The sequence below is a fragment of the Salvelinus alpinus genome, chromosome 10 (genome assembly GCF_045679555.1).
Source record: "Salvelinus alpinus chromosome 10, SLU_Salpinus.1, whole genome shotgun sequence".
NCBI lineage: Eukaryota > Metazoa > Chordata > Actinopteri > Salmoniformes > Salmonidae > Salvelinus > Salvelinus alpinus.
Genome location: NC_092095.1, coordinates 24,346,894 through 24,369,654, shown reverse-complemented (window position 1 = coordinate 24,369,654; position 22,761 = coordinate 24,346,894). Strand labels below are relative to the sequence as shown.

The 22,761-nt window shown below is 40.7% G+C and overlaps 1 protein-coding gene across 1 annotated transcript in view; it reads left to right on the top strand.

Annotated features, from left to right (window-relative positions):
• The first annotated feature begins 6,292 nt into the window (after nt 1-6,292).
• LOC139531754 (rho GTPase-activating protein 28-like) overlaps nt 6,293-22,761 on the top strand; it is a 53,308-nt gene continuing 36,839 nt past the window's right edge. The window contains exon 1 of the mRNA XM_071328529.1: nt 6,293-6,586. Within this exon, the coding sequence (XP_071184630.1) occupies nt 6,444-6,586 (143 nt within the window). The 5' untranslated portion in view covers nt 6,293-6,443. The remainder of the gene's footprint in view (nt 6,587-22,761) is intronic.

The window sequence follows — 22,761 nt, the reverse complement described above, 5'->3', positions numbered from 1 at the left end:
CCATTACTTTAAGACATGAAGGTCAGTCAATGCGAAATATTTCAAGAACTTTGAAAGTTTCTTCAAGTGCAGTTGCAAAAACCATCAACTGCTATGATGAAACTGGCTCTCATGAGGACCGCCACAGAAATGGAAGACCCAGAGTTACCTCTGCTGCAGAGGATAAGTTCATTAGTTACCAGCCTCAGAAATTGCAGCCCAAATGCTTCAGAGTTCAAGTAACAGACACATCTCAACATTAACTTCAGAGGAGACTCCGTGAATCAGGCTTTCATGGTCGATTTGCTGCAACAACAAAAAACACTACTAAAGGACACCAATAAGAAGAAGAGACTTGCTTGGGCCAAGAAACACAAGCAATTGACATTAGACCGGTGGAAATCTGTCCTTTGGTCTGATGAGTCCAAATTTGAGATTTTTTGTTCCAACCGCAGTGTCTTTGTGAAATGCAGAGTAGGTGAACGGATGATCTCTGCATGTGTACTTCCCACTGTGAAGCATGGAGGATGAGTTGCCTGCTCCTTTTGACGGTTGACCATGACCCCGAGCTTCTCTATAAAGGCTCTCCATACCCGTGATGTGAATTGGGAGCCATGGTCGGAGACTATGTCCTCCTGAAGGCCATAATGCCAGAAGACCTGCTGGAATAGTGCCTCAGCGACTAAGCAGTAGAGAGACCAGAAACATTTTTAACGACAGGATTTTGAAAATCTTTCCACAAACAACAAAATGGTGGTGAAACCGTCAGAGGGGAGATCAGTAACAAAATCAATGGATAGATGGGAACAGGGACGCTGAGGCACGGGAAGGAGTTTCCCTGCTGGAGGGTTCCAGGGGGATTTGGGTTTGGGCACATACGGAACAGGAGTTGATGTAACGAGTGACATCCTGCGCCAAAGTGGGCCACGAGTACTTCTTAGAGATAGATTGGTTAGTGCAAGAAATACCTAGATGTACAGCGACAACAGCTGTGTGTGCCCAGGTCAGCAGCCGATCCCTTATCCTCGTGGGAACGTAGATGCGCTTGGGAGGACAGTTAGTGGGTGCGGGCTCCCTCTTCAGAGCCTGGCAAATGTCCACATCTACGTCCCAGACCACAGGAGCTACAGCTCGGGAGGATGGGATTATAGGTGCATTCTGGACAGGACCCTCTCCCGAATCATAGAGACGGGACATCTGCCTTGGTGTTTTTTTACCTGGGCGATAGGTCAGCGTGAAGTCAAACCTTGTGAATTAAAAGGCCCACCTTGCTTGGCGTGCATTCAGCCTCCTCGCTGTCTGTATGTACCCCAGGTTCCGATGGTCGGTGAGGATGACGAATGGTTCCTTGGCGCCCTCCGACCTGTGTCTCCTATCCTCTAGTGCCAACTTCGCGGCCAGGAGCTCTTGATCACCGACGTCGTAATTCCTCTCTGCAGGGGACAGTTTCTTAGAATAATATGCACACGGATACAATTTCTGTGGATTACCCTGTCGTTGAGACAGAACTGCCCCCACGCCCACCTCTGAAGCGTCTACCTCCACAGAAAAAAATTGTGGGACCTGGGGGTTTGAGCAATGGGGAGGAGGTGAAACGTCCCTTCAATAGGCGGAATGCCTCATTGGCTGCTGGGCTCCACACCAACCTACGTGGACCACCCTTGGGGAGAGAGGTGAGGGGCGGCGATGGAGCTGAAGTTCCTGATGAAACGCCGGTAGAAGTTGGCAAACCCCAAAAACCGTTGTAACCCCTTTATGGTGGTTGGGACTGGCCATGGCCTGACGACATCTGCCTTCTTGACGTACATCCGCACTCCCTGTGGGCTGATTTGGTAGCCTAAGAAGGAGACAACCTTCTGATGAAAGTGGCACTTCTCAGCCTTGACGAACCTTGACGAACAGGTGGATAGCAAGGAGGCCATCCAGGACTGCTCGAATGGGAGTGATGTGATCCTCCAGGGTAGCTGAGTAGACCAGGATGTCATCGATATACACGACCACCTGCCGTCCGAGCATGTCCCTGAACACCTCGTTAGCGAACGCCTGGAACACTGACAGAGCTAAGCCAAATGGCATCACCAAGTACTCGTAGTGGGCAGACATCGTGCTCAACGCAGTTGTCCATTCATCCCCCTTCCGGATGCGGATGAGATTGTAAGCACTCCGCTGGTCCAGTTTGGTAAAGAACCGGGCTCCGAGGAGCTGTTCGATGGCTGCCGCACCAACGAGAGAGGGTAACGGTACTTTGTGGTAATTTCATTGAGTCCTCTAATCAATACAGGGACGTAACCCTCCATCCTAGTTGGCCACAAAGAAGGAAGCAGCCGACGCAGGAGAAGTGGATGTGCAGATGAAACCTTGTTGGAGCGCCTCTTGGATGTGATCCTCCATGGCCTGGGTCTCAGCCACCGAAAGAGGGTAGATGCTTCTGCGCGGAAGCGCAGATCCTGCCAGCTGGTCGATGGCACAGGACCAGAGGCGATGAAGAGGAAGACAGGTAGCGCCGGTCTTGGAGAAAACCTCCCACAGGTCCTGGTATACTTCTGGGATGTTGGGCTGAAGGGCAACCACAGGACTCTCAACCGACGTGGAACCACAGGGGATGGGGAAGCAGGTCCTCAGGCATTCGGGTGACCAGTCTGTGATTCTCACCCCCACCATGAGATGGTGGGGTTATGGCGTTGAAGCCAAGGGAGGCTGAGGATGATCTTGTGGCCTGGTGCACTGGTGATGAAGGGGATGTTCTCCTCTTGAACGGACTCCACGGTGAGGGTGAGTCGTTGGGTGATGTGTGTGATGGTTCCGGATCCTAGTGGCCGATTAGCGAGAGCTTGAAGTGGGAAAGGAGAGGAGAGTGGGTATGAGATGATGATGTTAATAGAGGAGGCAAGCGGGAGTAGACGTGACAGTATGGCAATGTAACATTAGTGATCTGTCTGTTTCCCTAGCTAATTCCCTACTTTTCACACTGACAAAATAATAAGCATCTCTAACATTACAGGCTTCACTGTCAGTCATGGTGCACAGTAGAGATCTAGGGGGACCGATCCCGCCAGCAACTCTCACCGGCTACCGCAAGAACTGGTCCCAAACCCAACCGCAGTCCCGCAATGTTATTTTATGCGTAAGTGATGCAGCTCACTTGCCAGCCATGGTCTTAGCAATGTTGCACCCTATAGGCAATAACAAATGCACAAAAATAACTTAAGAAATAGGTTAAATTACCAGAGATTTCCACATGGCCCTTACATTGTATTACTGGGCTATATCAGCAATATGCTAGATGTAGTTTGAAGAGAGCAGAGTTGGAGAGACTTGCACTTTCTCTTGAGCTATTTTCATAGCCGACCTTTTAGGAGTGGGAAGATTTTCAGAGGGAGAAATAAGGGTGATCAATATTTAGGCTATGTAGTAAACTATAGCCTTATCATAGGCTTATTTAGGAAGTATATTTCCTCGGAAAGACAACTGCTCTGTGCCTCTCCACACATGCATAGGCTATTAGCCTACTCTATTTAATGGAGACCACAATTACACCTGATCTTGCAGGTAAGGCTACTGAACTGGAAGCAGAAAGAATGATGGCAGAGACACTTGCTACATTTTGCATAGGCCTATAGGATATAGCCTACTTTAAGGAGGAGTATTTGCAGGCAGAGACAAATAAATGGGTATTCAATACTCATTGAAAATGAAAAGACGTTGTGCCTTTTCATTTTCAATTAGTATTGATCACCTATTTTTTTTTGTACTTCGACTCACGTTGGTCGAGCGCCCTCCAATTCTTTCCATTATCAATATTTATTTACAGACACTGTAGTAAACTACGGTCTAGTCATGCTTAAGTTAATTTCATATTCAAGTTAACTGCCACGTGATTCTCCGCACTTGTAGGCAGCCTACTCTATTTCAATGAGACTGCACATACTAGGCGCACTTGAACTCTCACGCCCAACTAGCAGTGAACTCTGAGTGTGTGAATAATGTGAAAAAGATGTGCTTTTAATATAATAGGTAGGCTAACGCATACAAAGCAGAAAGAGGAATGTTCCCAAATAATCTGTGGCAAAAAAATAAAAAATCATCCCAAAGTCGTCTGTCTGACCGGCCACTCCCTCCAACCACACTGATCTCCTTGGGCATCCTGCATGAATGCAGCTCTCTAGTGCAGTCAGTACACAACACTATGCTCATCAGATCATCAGGTCTTAGCAGGATCAGAAGGTGACAGGGGTCCCAGCAGGGTCAGACAGCCAGGGATGACCAGTCTATGAAGCTCAGGTGAATTCTGCCGTATATTAACAATATCAGTGAATGATACAAAAAGTTCCATCTTGAATTGATGGCTAGATCTACAGTAGCTACAGGACAGCAGTTTAATCTTAAAGCTACAATCTGGGATCATGGACTAACGGTAATTTCACTTATTGAACCAATGATTCTATTATTGGATAATATAATGTATAAATGTACACCAAGGTAATTATGCCTCATTTTAGGAGGATCAGATGGTGACAGGGGTCTCAGCAGAGTCAGGCAGCCAGGGAAGACCAGTCTTTGAGGAGGTGATGTGAATCTTTGCAGATACAACACTTTATTCTCTCTGTCTAGCAAACACTGGACAAGCCAGATGCTATTTTACGGCAGTCTGACAAACCTCCAAAGTTGATTTCCAAACTGCATCAAGGGTTGATAGAGGCTTTTCCCGATGACACAAAACATGTAAAACAAAAATGTGAGGAAGACCTGGTAGAAGCTATTGATGATAATGAATGGATACAGATGTGTTTGAATGCCCAGTCATGTTCGTATCATCTCAGACATAAATTACTGCAGTTGAAGACCATCCATAGAACATAGTATATGCCAGTGAAACTGAAGTACATGCACTCAGAAATGTACTTCCTCTGCTGGAGGTGTAAAACACAAAAGGGGACATATTTGCATATGTTATGGTCTTGTGAATGCTTTCTGAATTCGGGAAAATAGTTATTTTGTTCCTTTATCGCAGCATGTCTACAGATTCTCCCTTCTCCCTGTTTTTGTGTGCTTGGAAATGTTGATACTGGAGACTGTTATCTGAAGAAACTGTGTAACCAAGCATTTATAGCAGCTAAGAAATGCATTACCATTAATTTGAAGCTTGGTTATCCTCCCCCAATATCAAGTTATGTATAACTAGATTTGATTTATTACAAGATTAAGGCTATACTATATGGAATACAGTCCGACTAAAGGAGTATGTATTGAAAACATGCCCAAGTTAGGGGAGATAACCATTTAGGAAATCCCTAGCTGCCGGGCTGCTCAGTCCTGGCCCTTGGGGTCTGCCGTCCTGTGGGTTGTCTCTCTCGCCTTGACCTAACACACCCGACAGCAATAATGAACGCTTCACTAAGATCCTAAAGCTGAGTGGGGTGTGTTGGTTTGGGGCGCTGCAGTGTGGTGGACCCATAGGGACAAAAAAAGAGCTCTAAAGTACTCAAAAAGAGCTCTAAAGTACTATTAGTCCTATGAGATTAATTATATGGAGGATTTGCTGTTTCTGCGTGTAAATGTATATTTGAGGTGTATGTGGTTATTTTTTGTATTTTGTATTTGATTTTTTCAAAATCAAAGGTGTGAACTGCGAAGGAAATTGTGTTGGGGGAGAGTTGAGTTATTGACTAGTCTGGTGGGGGTCTAGCGTGCAGGCGGCTTGGGCAGGCTGGTCGATCTGGCTGAAATTTAATATAGAGGATGTCTTAATAAAGACAATCAAAAGACTTTGTATTTTTTTCAAGAGTTCATTTGTTAGGCTATTGGTTCAATACCATTGGCATAAGGAGGGTCACTACCTATCAGGTAACTTGTGTGAGAGCTTGCTGAATAAGGGGGGAAACACCCCACGTGGACCTCTCTTCTGTCATCACAGCATTTATTATTCAACTTGTATGGGATGGTACATACTTTTCCCATTATGTGAATTTAAGGGAGACCATAGCAGCACAATGACAGGTGAGGTGGTGAGTTTCTATAATCTCTCAACTGACTGAATGTAAACAAAGCAACTGCACATATAAAACATTTATGAAGAGGGATAAGAAAGATACAAGGGGGCATACAAAATCTCCACTGACCTTTCAAATCCTGTCACTTAGTGAATTATATATTTATTCAGCTATATGGAAAGTATCTAGAACAATACACAAGAGGTTGAAGCACGAGCTAAAATAAACACGTGTACTAATGTTGACATTTGCCCATAGGCTTATCTAATTTACATATGGAAGCGAAACGTTTTACGCAAATAAGCCGATTGGACGTGCGGCTCGACCCATTGGTGTCGGATTTCACCGTGAGCAGGCGAGAGAGTGGCAGCGGTGGATCGCTTTATTTATTTTCTGTAAAGAGTAGCGTAGCGAGTGCCCAATGCGAAGTACACTAAACTCCGCCGGTTACAATTGCCAGGCGCCTACTTTGGTATGATACTTTGGCGGTCAGGGATGGAAATCATAGACTCGGGCAGTGTGATTTTAACAGCTTACCATTCATACGCATCGTCCAGGATACATTTGGTGGATGAGGGCTGTGCTACTCCGCTGTCTCCAAGACACTCTCCTTGCAGGTAACTGGCACGCCACCGTGTCTTTGTTGTTGAAAAAAAACTACAGGATAAATTAACAAGATGTATATGAACTGTTTAACCACTACCATGGTGTTAGTATCCATATTCTTTGATGTAGCTTTTAAACAGATAGGACTGGGTAAGGTGCTCTGAGAGCGTGGGGAAAAAAATTGGGTCTCTGCAGTCAGTTTATTGCCTCGCTACTTGCGGTGATGATGAGTAGGCTAGCCTAGATCTATCCAAAAAGCTTTAAAGATGTTAATGCATTTATGGAATTGTTGCATTGGTTTCTACTGAAATGTCTTGTTGGTTTCTGTATACAACCACCATATATATGGGATTGTAACATCTTGGGCATAGTTCTGACCCCCTCAGGACCTGAAGCGCTTTTCAAGGGTATCAAACAAACATGTGCTAATAAGAAGACACTCTATTGGAAGCAATAAGAAGACACGCTATTGGAAGCAATAAGAAGACACTCTATTGGAAGCAATAAGAAGACACGCTATTGGAAGCAATAAGAAGACACTCTATTGGATGCAATAAGAAGACACGCTATTGGATGCAATAAGAAGACACGCTATTGGAAGTAATAAGAAGACACTCTATTGGAAGCAATAAGAAGACACGCTATTGGAAGCAATAAGAAGACACGCTATTGGAAGCAATAAGAAGACACGCTATTGGAAGCAATAAGAAGACACTCTATTGGAAGCAATAAGAAGACACGCTATTGGAAGCAATAAGAAGACACGCTATTGGAAGCAATAAGAAGACACATGCAGGATGATGTTACTTGCTGGCACTGATTTTTGAAGTCAGTTTTACATTGTAGGTTCTGATGGGTATAGGTCACTAGGTCAGGATTTGGGTATGGTTACCTGACCTCAAATCAACAATTTGAACAGTAGGATATCTCAATCTGTTCCGTCCTTGTTGAACCTTCCATCTACATAGTCTGCAATTCAATAACTTTACAAAAAAGGAAGGCTATACAACATACCATTTAAAAACCCTGTATAATTATGTATCCTGAATATTTAATCAAAGGAGACTGACAACATTGTTTAGATGGGGGGGAAAGTATACCTCACTTTCAGGTCAGTCCAACAAGACAGTCACTTTGCAGACAGTCACTTGGCAGTCGCCCCACAGAGCACAAGGTGGCATTTAAAAACGCTTCTGTCTGGGTACGACCATTGAACATAACAACCGTAATTATGTGTATTAAATCATTACAACTAGCCAATTTCATAGACACACGTAAATAAAAGGAATAGCAAATTGTTCAGGTTTCAGTGGTGGATTTAACACGCCAATATTTTATGATTGCTGGGGAGTAGCCTAAACTAAAATCAGCGTTTCTTATGAACGAGTTCAGGAGTCCCTCCCTGTTTCAATCCATTTTCTTCTGTTTGTTGCCTAATGAATACGACCCTGGACTGTTTGGACTGCAAACTGACTTAACCTAGCTGTGTGTATGTTAAAGTTGGCTGTATTTTACGTCATTGGCAGAGCTACATTCATTTGCCATTGAACTCGAATATTTATTGATGGAGTGCTCTGTGTCTGTTATGGTGTTTGGAGTTGGAAAGTAACCACTGTACTGTAAATGTAGTCTTCAAACAACTTTCATGGTCTCTCTGGCTCTCTCCTCATTCTAACTATGAATTCATTACATCAAGGGGTGTGTGTGTGTGTGTGTGTGTGTGTGTGTGTGTGTGTGTGTGTGTGTGTGTGTGTGTGTGTGTGTGTGTGTGTGTGTGTGTGTGTGTGTGTGTGTGTGTGTGTGTGTGTGTGTGTGTGTGTAAATATTAGACCAAAAGAAGGAAGAATAAATATTACTTGTACCTAAATCAATTTTATTGAACCTAAATCAGACCATGAGCCAGGAAAATGAACTCGCGCATGTCATTGACTAGATGTTCTGTTATTTCAACACTTTCTTTAGAATTCACTCTATTTCCAAGGATCTGTGTGAGAGCTGTTAACTTGTACTGTGGTGGGTACAATACATGATGTCTGCTGACAGTATGTTCCATTTGCTGCCCCACCTGAACAACTCAAGAACATCTAATCTCCCAGCATGGCCAGTTTGCCCAGATGCTTGCTTTGTTTGGCCACTTGTTCCCAGTGTGCGTGCCTGTGTGTCATCGGGGGGTGATGATAGTGATGTCAGCCCCGAGCTACCCAGGGTCAGGCACCGACAGGGGAGCCAGCCTCGTCTTGTGTGGCATGCCAAAAAGTTGGCGCGCCCACATCCATTAAGTCTGAAAATATTTACATTATCCGAGACACATTTGGTGTTTACCCTTAGATATTTTGAGGTCCTTAGATATGTAAAATCGGTCTTGCTCTTGAATTAATTGATGCTTTTTTGGTGTGAAAGATGATCTGTTTTTCTGTGGGTATTATGGCGAAAATTGTCTAAATATTTTGGAGTGATCATATCATAATCTGATGGCGGTTGTGTGTTGATAAGACAAAAAATGCTACCTGTTTTCACATGGAACTATGCTTTGGCTACCAGTACAAGGTTGGATAAATATTAAGGGCATGGTGGTCTCTGCTGTTTATACAACTGTATCAGAACAGACAGTAGGCAATCTCTTATGTTCATTTTGTATGTATCTACTGTATGTACTGAAGCGACTATCAGAGGAATTATTTTTTAAGACAGCCATTAGTCATTATGAGTGATTCCGTATGAAACCAGGACAAAAAAATAAGGATCTCTGCTACTTTTTAAAGTTTTGATCCAATTTGTACACATTACCAACAGAGTGAATGGGAAAATGGATTCAAAATGGTCGCCCTCTGTTGGTGATTTGCTAAATGTGGCATGATACAAGTAAAAAGTGGGCTGTGATGGGTTGCATAGCCAGTTGTGCCAATTTCTCTGTATAAAATGGGCCATCATTTTAAAACTAGCAAATATCGCACTCTGGAACTTTTACATGGCTGTAGAGTATATTCTGTTATGTATATTATGTTCTCTATATATATATATTTTTTTTTTTCAAGAATTAATGATTTCTTTTTTAATTTGAATTATTTTAAAATTATATATATATATATATATACACATACACACACACACACACAAGTATGTGGACACGCTTTCAAATGCGTGGATTCGGCTATTTATATGGCTTTTCATGGTTGAGCAGCCGCACACAGGCCTAAGATCACCATGCGCAATGCCAAGCGTCGGCTGGAGTGGTGTAAAGCTCCCTGACATAGAACTCTGGAGCAGTGGAAACGCGTTCTCTGGAGTGATGAATCACACTTCACCATCTGGCAGTCCGACTAACGAATCTGGGTCTGGAGGATGCCAGGAGAATGCTACCTGACGCAATGCATAGTGCCAACTGTAAAGTTTGTTGGAGGAGGAATAATGGTTTGTGGCTGTTTTTCATGGTTCGGGCTCGGCCCCTTAGTTCCAGTGAAGGGAAATCTTAACACTACAGCATACAATCACATTCTAGACGATTCTGTGCTTCCAACTTTGTGGCAACAGTTTGGGGAAGGCCCTTTCCTGTTGAAGCATGACAATGCCCCCGTGCACAAAGCGAGGTCCATATAGAAATGGTTCGTCGAGATCGGTGTGGAAGAACTTGACTGGCCTGCACAGAGCCCTGACCTTAACCCAGACCTCAACCCAACTCCATATTAATGATCTTGGTATGAGATGTTTGACCCGCAGGTGTCCACATACTTTTGAGAGAGCGAGAGATGTAGAACCTACAGATGAAACATTATGGAGTACTTTGATTCAGTATTTCTCAATTAGGCTTTTAGATGCAAATGTCAACAAACCTTCCTTCAAAGGACCATTCTATGGATAAAATGTAGTGAACAATAAAAAATAATTGTCCTGGTTTTGTATGCAACCATTCTTATGCCATCAAGCCATTAAAATTGGATTACTAGTCATCTCAAGATTTGAGAAATAACTTTTAAGCAAGGAGAGAGTCTGTCTAAGAACAGAAGTCTGTCTGGAATCAAGTTTGCCATATTACACCAGGACAATTCATCAAAACATCATTGACACTCACTGCTTTAGCTGTTATAGTTGTATTTCATCCAGGCCACTGAAGCCAGTGCTTTTGGGAAGGGGAGAGCTTTAGGAGAGCTCAGCTTTCACTCTTGACTGGTTTATTAGCCCACTTCATGAACCATTTGATTTATAGTCTCAAATTAATCTTCCTATCTAACACTGTCTGAAGTGGCACAGAAGGAAACGATTGTTGGCCACGTAAATCAAAGGCTATTTATTGTAAAGGACACAGCTGGTCATACCACCACGACTGATGATGTGATAAAATAGAAAAGTGGCACAAAATAATTTTACTCATTGGATCAGATAAAACAGAGGAGTGTGCTGCTATACACTGACATTGTGTGTGTCTCACTTCCAGGTAACATAATTCCCACATGGCTGGAGATGTTTGTGTGTGTGTGTGGGAGTCTGTGTACCTTTTTGATGTGTGTGCTGACGTTCGTTTCAGCACTGGCACGTGGGTAGGGGCATTTGGGTCACCGGCAGGATTACTTTCAAAGCTTATTCCCATAGAGTTGTGTGTGACACACAATGGTAACCTCTGGTACTCGGGTGTCTCCCTATGAATGTGCCTATTGTAGCCGGTGAAAGGCAAGCTCTCCGCTCTCAACCGCCTTTGTGATAATTAGTCGTATTGATGGCTGCAGGGTGTGCTGTTGGGACTTCAGAGCTCTCTTCTCACACACACACTACTGACATATGTGGACATCCATATTGGGTGGCTATTTTTGGTGTTTTGATTACTTTTTTTAGGGGGGGTGACTGTTTTGGCCTTTTGAATGACTGTGTTCTGGTTTTGGATGACTGTATTTGGATGACTATTTTAGGTTTGGATAACGTTTAGATGACTGTATTTAGCTTTTTGGATTTCTCTATTTTTGGGTTATGCACATTCAATGACTGACTTTGTCAATAAACTCTTTAATCGAAAAGCCATCCTGGCGCCAATCTATTTACAGTTGAAGTCGGAAGTTTACATACATTTAGGTTGGACTCATTAAAACTTGTTTTTCAACCACTCCACACATTTCTTGTTATCCAACTATAATTTTGGCAAGTCGGTTAGGACATCTACTTTGTGCAAGACACAAGTCATTTTTCCAACAATTGTTTTATAGACAGATTATTATACTTATAATTCACTGTATCAAAATTCCAGTGGGTCAGAAGTTTGCATACACTAAGTTGACTGTGCCTTTAAACAGCTTGGAAAATTCCAGAAAAGGATGCCATGGCTTTAGAAGCTTCTGATAGGCTAATTTACATAATTTGAGTCAATTGGAGGTGTACCTGTGGATTTATTTCAAGGCCTACCTTCAAACTCAGTGCCCCTTTGCTTGACACAATGGGAAAATCAAAAGAGATCAGCCAAGACCTCAGAAAAAAATTGTAGACCCCCACAAGTCTGGTTCATCCTTGGGAGCAATTTCCAAACGCCTGAAGGTACCACGTTCATCTGTACAAACAATAGTACGGAAGTATAAACACCATGGGATCACGCAGCCGTCATACCGCTCAGGAAGGAGACGCGTTCTGTCTCCTAGAGATGAATGTACTTTGGTGCGAATAGTGCAAATCAATCCCAGAACAACAGCAAAGGACCTTGTTAAGATGCTAGAGGAAACAGGTACAAAAGTATCTATATCCAGCTCAGCAAGGAAGAAGCCACTGCTCCAAAACCGCCAAAAAACAGCCAGACTACGGTTTGCATGGGGACAAAGATCGTACTTTTTGGAGAAATGTCCTCTGGTCTGATTAAAAAAAAAAAAAGGGGGGGGAGGCTTGCAAGCCGAAGAACCTCATCCCAACTGTGATGCACAGGGGTGGCAGCATCATGTTGTGGGTGTGCTTTGCTGCAGGATGGACTGGTGCACTTTACAAAATAGATGGCATCATGAGGAAAGAAAATTATGTGGATAGATTGAAGCAACATCTCAAGACATCAGTCAGGAAGTTAAAGCTTGGTCGCAAATGGGTCTTCCAAATGAACAATGAACCCAAGCATACTTCCAAAGTTGTGGCAAAATGGCTTAAGGACAACAAAGTCAAGGTATTGGAGTGGCCATCACAAAGCCCTGACCTCAATCCTATTGAAAATTTGTGGACAGAACTGAAAAAGCATGTGCGAGCAAGGAGGCCTACAAACCTGACTCAGTTACACCAGCTCTGTCAGGAGGGATGGGACAAAACTCACACAACTTATTGTGGGAAGCTTGTGGAAGGCTACCCAAAACGTTTGACCCAAGTCAAACAATTTAAAGGCAATGCTACCAAATACTAATTGAGTGTATGTAAACTTCTGACCCACTGGGATTGTGATGAAATAAATAAATGCTGAAATAAATCATTCTCTCTACTATTATTCTGACATTTCACATTCTTAAAGTAAAGTGGTGATCCTAACTGACCTAAGACAGGGAATTTTTACTAGGATTAAATGTCAGGAATTGTGAAGAACTGAGTTGGAATGTATTTGGCTAAGGTGTATATAAACTTCCGACTTCAATTGTATGTCCTATACTTCAACAAACGTGTCAGTTGTCGATTGTAGCTTTTCTGTAAAACACTTCCCATTTCAATGTAGGGCAATTCCACGGTGACAGAGTGATGCTGAGACAAACTTTTTTCACTTTAAAATGTATGCCAAACAAAACAATTGATTGCTAAGTTTAACAAACCATACACCCATATGCAGAAGTTTACTTTTAACAATTGCCACAAAATTTGACTAAAACACACTTGAGGAACAGTGCAGATGCTAAGTTTGGAAACAGAATGACAGTCAAATCTCCCTTAGTTTGTGACCATGTTTTAAAAAATAATGTTAAATATCTATTCTGAATTAAGATTCGAAGAAAGATTGTGGTGTCAGCTATGATATGAAAAATCTCTTTCTGTTATTGAACTACTGTAAGTGAAGTAGATCAACACCCGGTAACAGAATGACTTCATAGGTGTACTCAAAGGTAGAAACATTTAATTATCCTCCTTTTCATGTTTGGGTGTTATTCTACACATTATTCTAATGAGCTCCCCCTCCCCCTTTTATTTTTATTGAATATCCAAAACATACAATATACTTCCAGTGAAGCCGCTCAACAACTACACCACACCAGTCATCCAACAGACTCCCATTCAGAGCGACACAAAGAAGCATCCAGGATCAACGCCCTGCTCAAGGGCACGTCGACAGATCTCCCATAAGGGACAACCACAAAAACGGGTACGCAAACCCTCGAAGATTCCCCCCCCACACAGTTCCCCATAGCTGTCCCTCAACCATCCGAGAACCCTCCCACAGTCACCCCCCCCCCCCCCCCCCCCAATAATAAAAAAGAAAATTAATTCCATTCCCCACCCCCAAGAACCCCTCCAATGTACCAACAACCAAGAAAATGAATTCATGAGAAAAATAAACAGAAAACAACAATACAAAAAAAAACTAAGGACATCAAGGACGACTAAAATCATAACAGCAAGGCCAACTGTATATGTTTGAGTGCATGTCTGGCACTATTTACATACGTGTGTATATGCATATGTACAAACTAGAGGTTGACCGATTTAATCAGCATGGCCGATTTAATTAGGGCCGATTTTCAAGTTTTCATAACAATTACATAATCATAACGATTACATTGGACTCCGCGAGGAGACTGCGTGGCAGGCTGACCACCTGTTACGCAAGTGCAGCAAGGAGCCAAGGTAAGTTGCCAGCGAGCATTAAACTTATCTTATAAAAAAACTATCAATCTTAACATAATCACTAGTTATCTACACATTTTAACTAGCTTGTCCTGTGTTGCAAATAATCAATGCGGTGCCTGTTAATTTATCATCGAATCAAAGCCTACTTTGCCAAACAGGTGATTTAACAAGCACATTCGCGAAAAAAGCACTGTCGTTGCACCAATGTACCTAACCATAAACATCCATGCCTTTTCTTAAAATCAATACACAAGTATATATTTTTTTAATTGCATATTTAGTTAAAAGAAATTCATGTTAGCAGGCAATATTAACTAGGGAAATTGTGTTACTTATCTTGCGTTCTGTGCAAGCAGTCAGGGTATATGCAGCAGTTTGGGCCGTCTGGCTCGTTACGAACTGTGTGAAGACCATTTCTTCCTAACAAAGACCGTAATTAATTTGCCAGAATTGTACATAATTATGACATAACATTGAAGGGTGTGCAATGTAACAGCAATATTTAGACTTATGGACGCCACCCGTTCGATAAAATACGGAACGGTTCCGAATTTAACTGAAAGAATAAACGTTTTGTTTTGGAAATGATAGTTTCTGGATTTGACCATATTATTGACCTGAGGCTCGTATTTCTGTGTGTTTATTATATTATAATTAAGTCTATGATTTGATATTTGATAGAGCAGTCTGACTGAGAGGTGGTAGGCAGCAGCAGGCTCGTAAGCATTAATTCAAACAGCACTTTCCTGCGTTTGTCAGCAGCTCTTCGCAATGCTTGAAGCACAGCGCTGTTTATGACTTCAAGCCTATCAACTCCCGAGATTAGGCTGGCAATACTATAGTGCCTATAAGAACATCCAATAGTCAAAGGTATATGAAATACAAATGGTATAGAGAGATATAGTCCTATAATTCCTGTAACTACAACCTAAAACTTCTTAACTGGGAATATTGAAGACTCATGTTAAAAGAAACCACCAGCTTTCATATGTTCTCATGTTTTGAGCAAGGAACTTAAACGTTAGCTTTTTTACATGGCACATATTGCACTTTTACTTTCTTCAACACTGTGTTTTTGCATTATTTAAACCAAATTGAACGTTTCATTATTTATTTGAGACAATAGATTTTATTTATGTATAATATTAAGTTAAAATAAAAGGTTTCATTGTTCATTCAGTATTATTGTCATTATTACAAATATATATATATAAAAATCAGCTGATTTAATCGGTATCGGCTTTTTTTGGTCCTCCAATAATTGGTATCGGCGTTGAAAAATCATACTCGGTCAACCTCTAGTACAAACACCTGCGCGGCATCAGCCTCAGGCAAACCGGCATTAGCTGTAAAAACACTGCCCCTCAGTGTCATTCAAACTCACTTTTTTTAAAAATTTTAATTTTGACTTAAAGTATAAAAAATTATCTTAGAATGATGGTCAATCTCCTGCCCAGCAACCCCACTGCCTCTTGTCTCCAATTCCACATCCCAACCCTCAGCTTCCCTCAGCCCATCCCACCTATCTCTGATGGCCACCCTCTTCGGATTTCTACGCAATATACACTATCGTTCAAAAGTTTGGGGTCACTTAGAAATGTCCTTGTTTTTGAAAGGAAAGCAAAAAAAAAATGTCCATAAAAATTGCATCAAATTGATCAGAAATTCAGTCATTTACAACATGAACAATTGTAGCTGGAAACGGCAGATTTTTTTATGGAATATCTACAAAGGCGTACAGAGGCCCATTATCAGCAATCATCACTCCTATGTTCCAATGGCACCTTGTGTTCGCTAATCCAAGTTTAACATTTTAAAAGGCTAATTGATCATAAGAAAATCCTTTTGCAATTATGTTAGCACAGCTGAAAACTGTTGTGCTGATTTAAACTAGTTGAGTATCTGGAGCATCAGCATTTGTGGGTTTGATTACAGGCTCAAAATGGCCAGAAATAAAGGACTTTCTTCTGAAACTCGTCAGTTTATTCTTGTTCTGAGAAATGAAGCCTATTCCATGCGAGAAATTGCAAAGAAACTGAAGATCTCGTACAACTCTGAGTACTACTCCCTTCACAGAACAGCGCAAACTGGCTCTAACCAGAATAGAAAGAGGAGTGGGAGACCTCATTGCACAACTGAGCAAGAGGACAAGTACATTGGTGTCTAGTTTGAGAAACAGACGCCTCACAAGTCCTCAACTGGCAGCTTCATTAAATAGTACCTGCAAAACACCAGTCTCAATGTCAACAGTGAAGAGGCGACTCCGGGATGCTGGCCTTCTAGACAGAGTTCCTCTGTCCTGTGTCTGTGTTTTTTTGTCCATCTTAATCCTTTCTTTTTATTGACCAGTCTGAGATATGGCTTTTTCTTTGCAACTCTACCTACAAGGCCAGCATCCCGGAGTCGCCTCTTCACTATTGACGTTGAGACTGGTGTTTTGCGGGTACTATTTAATGAAGCTGGAATCTTTAACGTGGAAAGGGGAAAAAGTAATATTATTAGTTTTTCACAAGCATAGCAAGATGGGCTATTAGCTGAACAATAGACTATTCGACCTTTACTAAAGAATTGTCTAATAGCTGAGCTCGGTGTGAAACCCCCTCCTCCCCAGCTTGCAACAAATCTTTTTCTGGACTATCTAGAAAAAGCAGTGGAGATGCGCAATAGGTTTCTAAGAAGAGGCTATTCTCCAGCCTTTTCTCAAAGCTCTTAATTTGGCATGGGGGAAAACACGAGATGAACTGCTACAAAAAAAGACCCGCTAAAGAACACTCTGTAATGTTCACAACTACATATACTTTGAACTCGCAAAAAGTGGGAGATGCAGTCAGCAAACACTGGCATGTTTTATTTCCGCGATAAATTGGTCCATACCAACTGCCAGCCACAAAAGAAAATCAGCCAGAATGTTTTTCAATTTTCAGACATTGTTTCCTAAAGGTCTTAATGATGACATGCCTATGTATGTTATGTTGTAAATTTGAAAATGAATTATGCCCTTATTTCAGATTACTCTGTTTTGTCTTACACTGTACCCAATGATTTATGAAAACTTGCTTGGTAGGTCGACGTCCTCATTGTGGTTTTACAGACGTGTTTAATACGTTTCATGTACACACTTTATTTGAATATTTATGAAATGCATATTGTTATATTTGGTAGCACTTATTTGTTTTTCCTTCGCCTCCAACCCCTTTCCATGCATGGAACGGATGTGGGTGGGGCTAGGTCTACATAAGGGTGCTAATTTAAAAACTCACAAAAGCTCTGACGAAGGCCGTGAGGACGATACGTAAAGCTTATTAAAGATCAGTGATACAATCAAGAGCAGTGTGCGGGTTCCTCATCTTATCCGGCTGTTGCCATGCACCTGCAAAAAAGATAGCTCAGATGTGCGCAAATTTGACTTTGCAAACAACAAGAGGGCATAATTGGGGTCTATTTCTTTGGAGCCTAGACCTATTTTAAATAACTTAGCCCACCTCAGCCAGTTATGAGGCTTATCTGCCTAATAGAAGTAGGATTTTTTTGGGGGCCTACTTATAATTGCAACTGGTCAAATATAGCATCCTACATAAAACAATCATTTAAAGAAAGAAGTCTGCACGCTTAAACAAAAACAATGTACCAGAAAAGAATGTGCACATTTCTCAGTCCCAAACTCTAAAAGTAATTGGAAAGGTAGATACAAATTATGTGTGACATTGTGGTTACAATAAAGAATGTAGCCCATCATGCAAATGATTCCTATGAGCGGGACAATAGACTTTTTATAGCCTGGCTACTGTTGTGGATATCCCTCAACTTGCAATGTATTCGATGCTTAAGTACTCTAAAGTGTTTCATTTCTAACTCAAAACAGCATTTATTCATCAACATCTTTATGCTTTCGAAAATCTTCTTGATCTTCTTCCTTTTTTTCTGTAGTAATTTTGAGCAAATTGCTCAAGGGCAACGGCTGATTCGTCTGTGAAGGTGATGTTATTGAATGTCTCGCCAGCTTTGATTCATGCCTGGGCCTGCAGGACGCAAAGTTCTTTGTTTGTCAGACGAATCATTGGGTCAAAACTACAGAACAGTACAAAACAAGCGAACACACATGGTTAATGTTCTGAGAATGTTTTTTAAATAATATATATACATAAATAAAAACATTTCTTACCGAGCCGTGATGCCTGCAGATTACAGATTGCCTTTGATGATCGCTCATCATCTTCATTCATCAGTGAGTCACTAGCATGAATAGTCTTTGACTCACTCGCGCGTTGAAAAGTAAAGAGATGGCGTCGCAATCCATGCCAGGCACACCTTTGAGCTCTGGAACTCCACCTCCGACAGGCAGAGTTAACATACAGTACGTGGTGGGTTCGTCAGGTTTTCGGGTTCACCCTGACATTTCCATTCCTCTTCTGACAACAGAACTCGACCAACTGCTCACAGGGCACAGCAAGGGCCGCCCGGACCGTTAGGCTGTTCTGCTATTTCAAGGATGTGTAACCGAAGAGAGATGAGTGGGCACAGAATACATAGCCTTCCCACTGTGGCAGTCTATTTCACCACCGTTTCGCGCTGCTCTGAGACAAGCATGGAGAAACTAAAATGTTCAAATATTCCATGATATTCTTAAGATATGTGTTGACTGAATATAAGCAAGTGATGTCTGCTAAATAATCAAGTTAGGTTTCTCCAGAAATAAATAATTCTAATAACTGGCTCTATTTACAAATTAGTGATAATGTCTCACCCCATTTTCAAGAATTGCCTTATTGTCGCTCGCTCTAGGTTAAATGAAAACGAAATCTCCAAAATATCCTTACTTTTTACACAAAGCAATTATTATTTATTAATTAATTTAGAATGATATAAAATCCCCTTAGATATTCTCACAGATCCTAACGGAAAATGCCCCTTAGATATTAATATGGAGTCCTACAATCCTCTAAATGTAATCATTGAAAAAAATATTTTTAGATATACTGTCAAAAGTGGTGCAGGTCTTATTTATTTAAAGAGCATATTGAAGTTAAAAGCAAAAGCCTACAACTATATTAGCACTGTTTCGTGCTGCTCTGAGACAAGCACGACACAGGGATTCTTTAGCTAATTAGCCCAGTACTGTACTGCCGGACATCACGTTGTACAGCACCATATTTTCCCTTCCATCCTAACAGGAACCCAGAGGGTTTTTCATTTTTCATGGAATAGGTACACCATAATATTAATCAAATTAATTAAGCAAGTACCAGTCAAAAGTTTGGACACACCTACTCATTCAAGTATTTTTCTATATTTTTACTGTTTTCTACATTGTAGAATAATAGTGAGACATTACAACTGTAGCAGGTGTAGCCCATCATGCAAATGTTTCCTATTAGCAGGACAATAGACTTTTTATAGCCCTGCTACTGTTGTGAAAATCCCTCAACTTGCGATGTATTCGATGCTTAAGCACTCTAAAGTGTTACATTTCTAACTCAAAACAGCAGTACAGTATTTCTTTATCAACATCTTTATGCTTTTGTTACTAAAATAACAAGAAAAAGGACATTCAAATGTGGATGTTTATATTTCACTTAATCTCCATTTGGGTATTGGTTAGACAAGAATAAGGAAATTAGGGTGCAGAAATTTATGCTCTTAGTGTAACATTTATTTAACTAGGCATGTCAGTTATGAACAAATTCTTATTTACAAGGACAGCCTACTACAAGGACTGCCGACCGACATTTTCTGTTCCAGCAAGTACCAGTCAAAAGTTTGGACACACCTACTCACTCTTTAAAAAAAATTTTTTTTTAAAATTCTACATTGTAGAATAATAGTGAAGACATCACGTCTATGAAATAACACATATGGAATCAGTTAAGAACAAATTCCTATTTACAGCCTACTATTTACAGCCTAGGACAGCCTACTCCTTCCTCCCCAAAGGGGATTTGAACCCTGGTCTCCCTTGTGCCCCGCATTCTGTAGTACAGACATGGCCTGCTCTCCCTTATGTAAGGAATTAGGCACTTTCCCATGTTAACTACAGTATGTATTGTAGACTGCACAGTAGCCTAATAAACACATTTCGTTAATAAAATAATGATAAAAAATACTCTTTCAAAATGCAGATGTTGATTTACTTATGGATCTATAACAAATTACTATGGGAATAAATATCACTGATTTACAGAAATATTGGAACAAAGTTGTCCCTTATGTAAGGAATTAGACTTAATTTTTTATCATTATTTTATTAAAGAAATGTGTTTATTAGGCTACTGTGCAGTTTACAATAGTTACTGTAGTTAACATGCGACTCTTTCAAAATGCAGATGTTGATTGTTATGGATACATAACAAATTTATATGGGAATAAATATCACTAATTTTAGAGAAATATTGGAACAAAGTTGTCTAATGAAGGCAAACAATTTAGAATCCTCAACTCCTATAGCCTACTCCCAACCGTCATGTTGTACATTGCCATATTTTCCTATCCATCCTAACGGAAACCCGGAGGGTTTTGTTTTTCTCTGAATAGAAACACCATAATATTAATCAAATTAATACATTTCTTTAAAATCAATCCCATATACTATGTTATTACAAAAAGGTTTTAAATTCTCTGGTAATGCCAATACAGACTACTATCAAATGCTTTTAAAAGATGCCCTCTGGTGGTCAAACTAGCAATAACTTGAGGTAACAGAAAAAATGTCTGAGAATGAAATGTGCCACAGAACGCTGCGGCAGCACACAAAGTGTGCCGCAGAAAGACACAGCTTTCACATTTACATTTAAGTCATTTAGCAGACGCTCTTATCCAGAGCGACTTACAAATTGGAAAGTTCATACATATTCATCCTGGTCCCCCCGTGGGGAATGAACCCACAACCCTGGCGTTGCAAGCGCCATGCTCTACCAACTGAGCCACACGGGACCACACCTCGTGTCCTTTTAAAGGAGGAACTACTGTAAGACATGACTCTCCTGTAGAATTTGTGAATTTTTTTCTCTTGTAGAATACATTCTATCCATTATACTGGATTAAGCGTACATTTTTGTTAACTGTAATTTCGTTCGTTATGTTCCAACACTCCCTCCATCTTGCGCCAATATCACTTATTTTTACTCTTGGTTCCAATAGTTAATTTTTTCCCTAAGAGATTGTCAGTTGGATAGGCTCTCTGCAAGACTTTGTATATCTAACCTATCATAAGGGTATCTTTTTCTGACTCAATAGGAATCCCTCAATATTGCTCTGATGTCCAAAAGCTTTCAGGTTGACATTTTGTGAAATAAAACGTTTAAATTGCATAGATTTGAAAATATCTACATTGGTCAGTCCAAAATGGCTTTTTAATTCTTTCATGGAAATAATTGGTGAATTGTGAAAAGCTATCCAAGGATTGTTCCATAGGGGTGTGTTTTTAGGGAGTGATATTTGTTCTTATAGAATGTGTTTCATTTTCTTCCATGTTATAGTGTTCTTAACTATGAGATATTAATGTTCCTTTTGAAAACAAATACGTTAAGATTCTGGGGATGAGCATGCGCATCTTCAATGTGTACCCATTGTTCCTCTTTTGTGCATTTAACAATATGTCGCAAGTAAAATCCTTGGGTGGCAAGTTGATACAATTCCAAATCTGGAAGGTTAAAACCCCCTCATTTTGTGACACTTTACTATTTATTTTATGAGTTTATTTCCCAGATGAAGTCTGTTATGGCCGAGTATACTTTTTTTAGAGAATTTCTTCGGTGGGGTAATTTGTATTACCGAAAATAAATATAAAACTTTGGGAGCCATGCATTCTATAGAAGCTTATTCTACCTGTAAGATTTATGGGAAGATTATTCCATTTAATTAGAAATGCTTTCATGTTGAGTAATGGGATAAAGTTATCTTTATATCACAGGAGGTTGGTGGCACCTTAATTGGGGAGGACAGGCTTGTGGTAATGGCTGGAGCGGAATTAGTGGAATGGATGGTTTCTATGTGTTTGATGCTATTCCATTTGCGCCGTTCAAGCCATTATTGTGAGCCATCCTCCCTTCAGCAGCCTCCACTGCTTTATGTTTTTGTTGTTTGTTGTCACTTTTATAGAATACAGGTTTGTAGTAATATAAAAAACAAAATAGTCTCAACAGCAGTGATTGCTGTAGATCATTAATTATAATTTTTTGTTTTCCTATTGCCATTATTTCAGTTTTTTCAATGTTAACTTTATATCCTGAGATTTTAGAATATTCTTAAAATATTTTTAGTAAAGGGGACATTGAGTTTTCAATATTGGTCAGGTATATCAAGAGATCGTCTGCAAATAAGTTTAGTTTATATTTGTCTTTACTGATACCTGTTACGTTTGGGTCCAGTCTAATTGTTTCTGCAAGCGGTTCAATTGCCAGTGCTAACA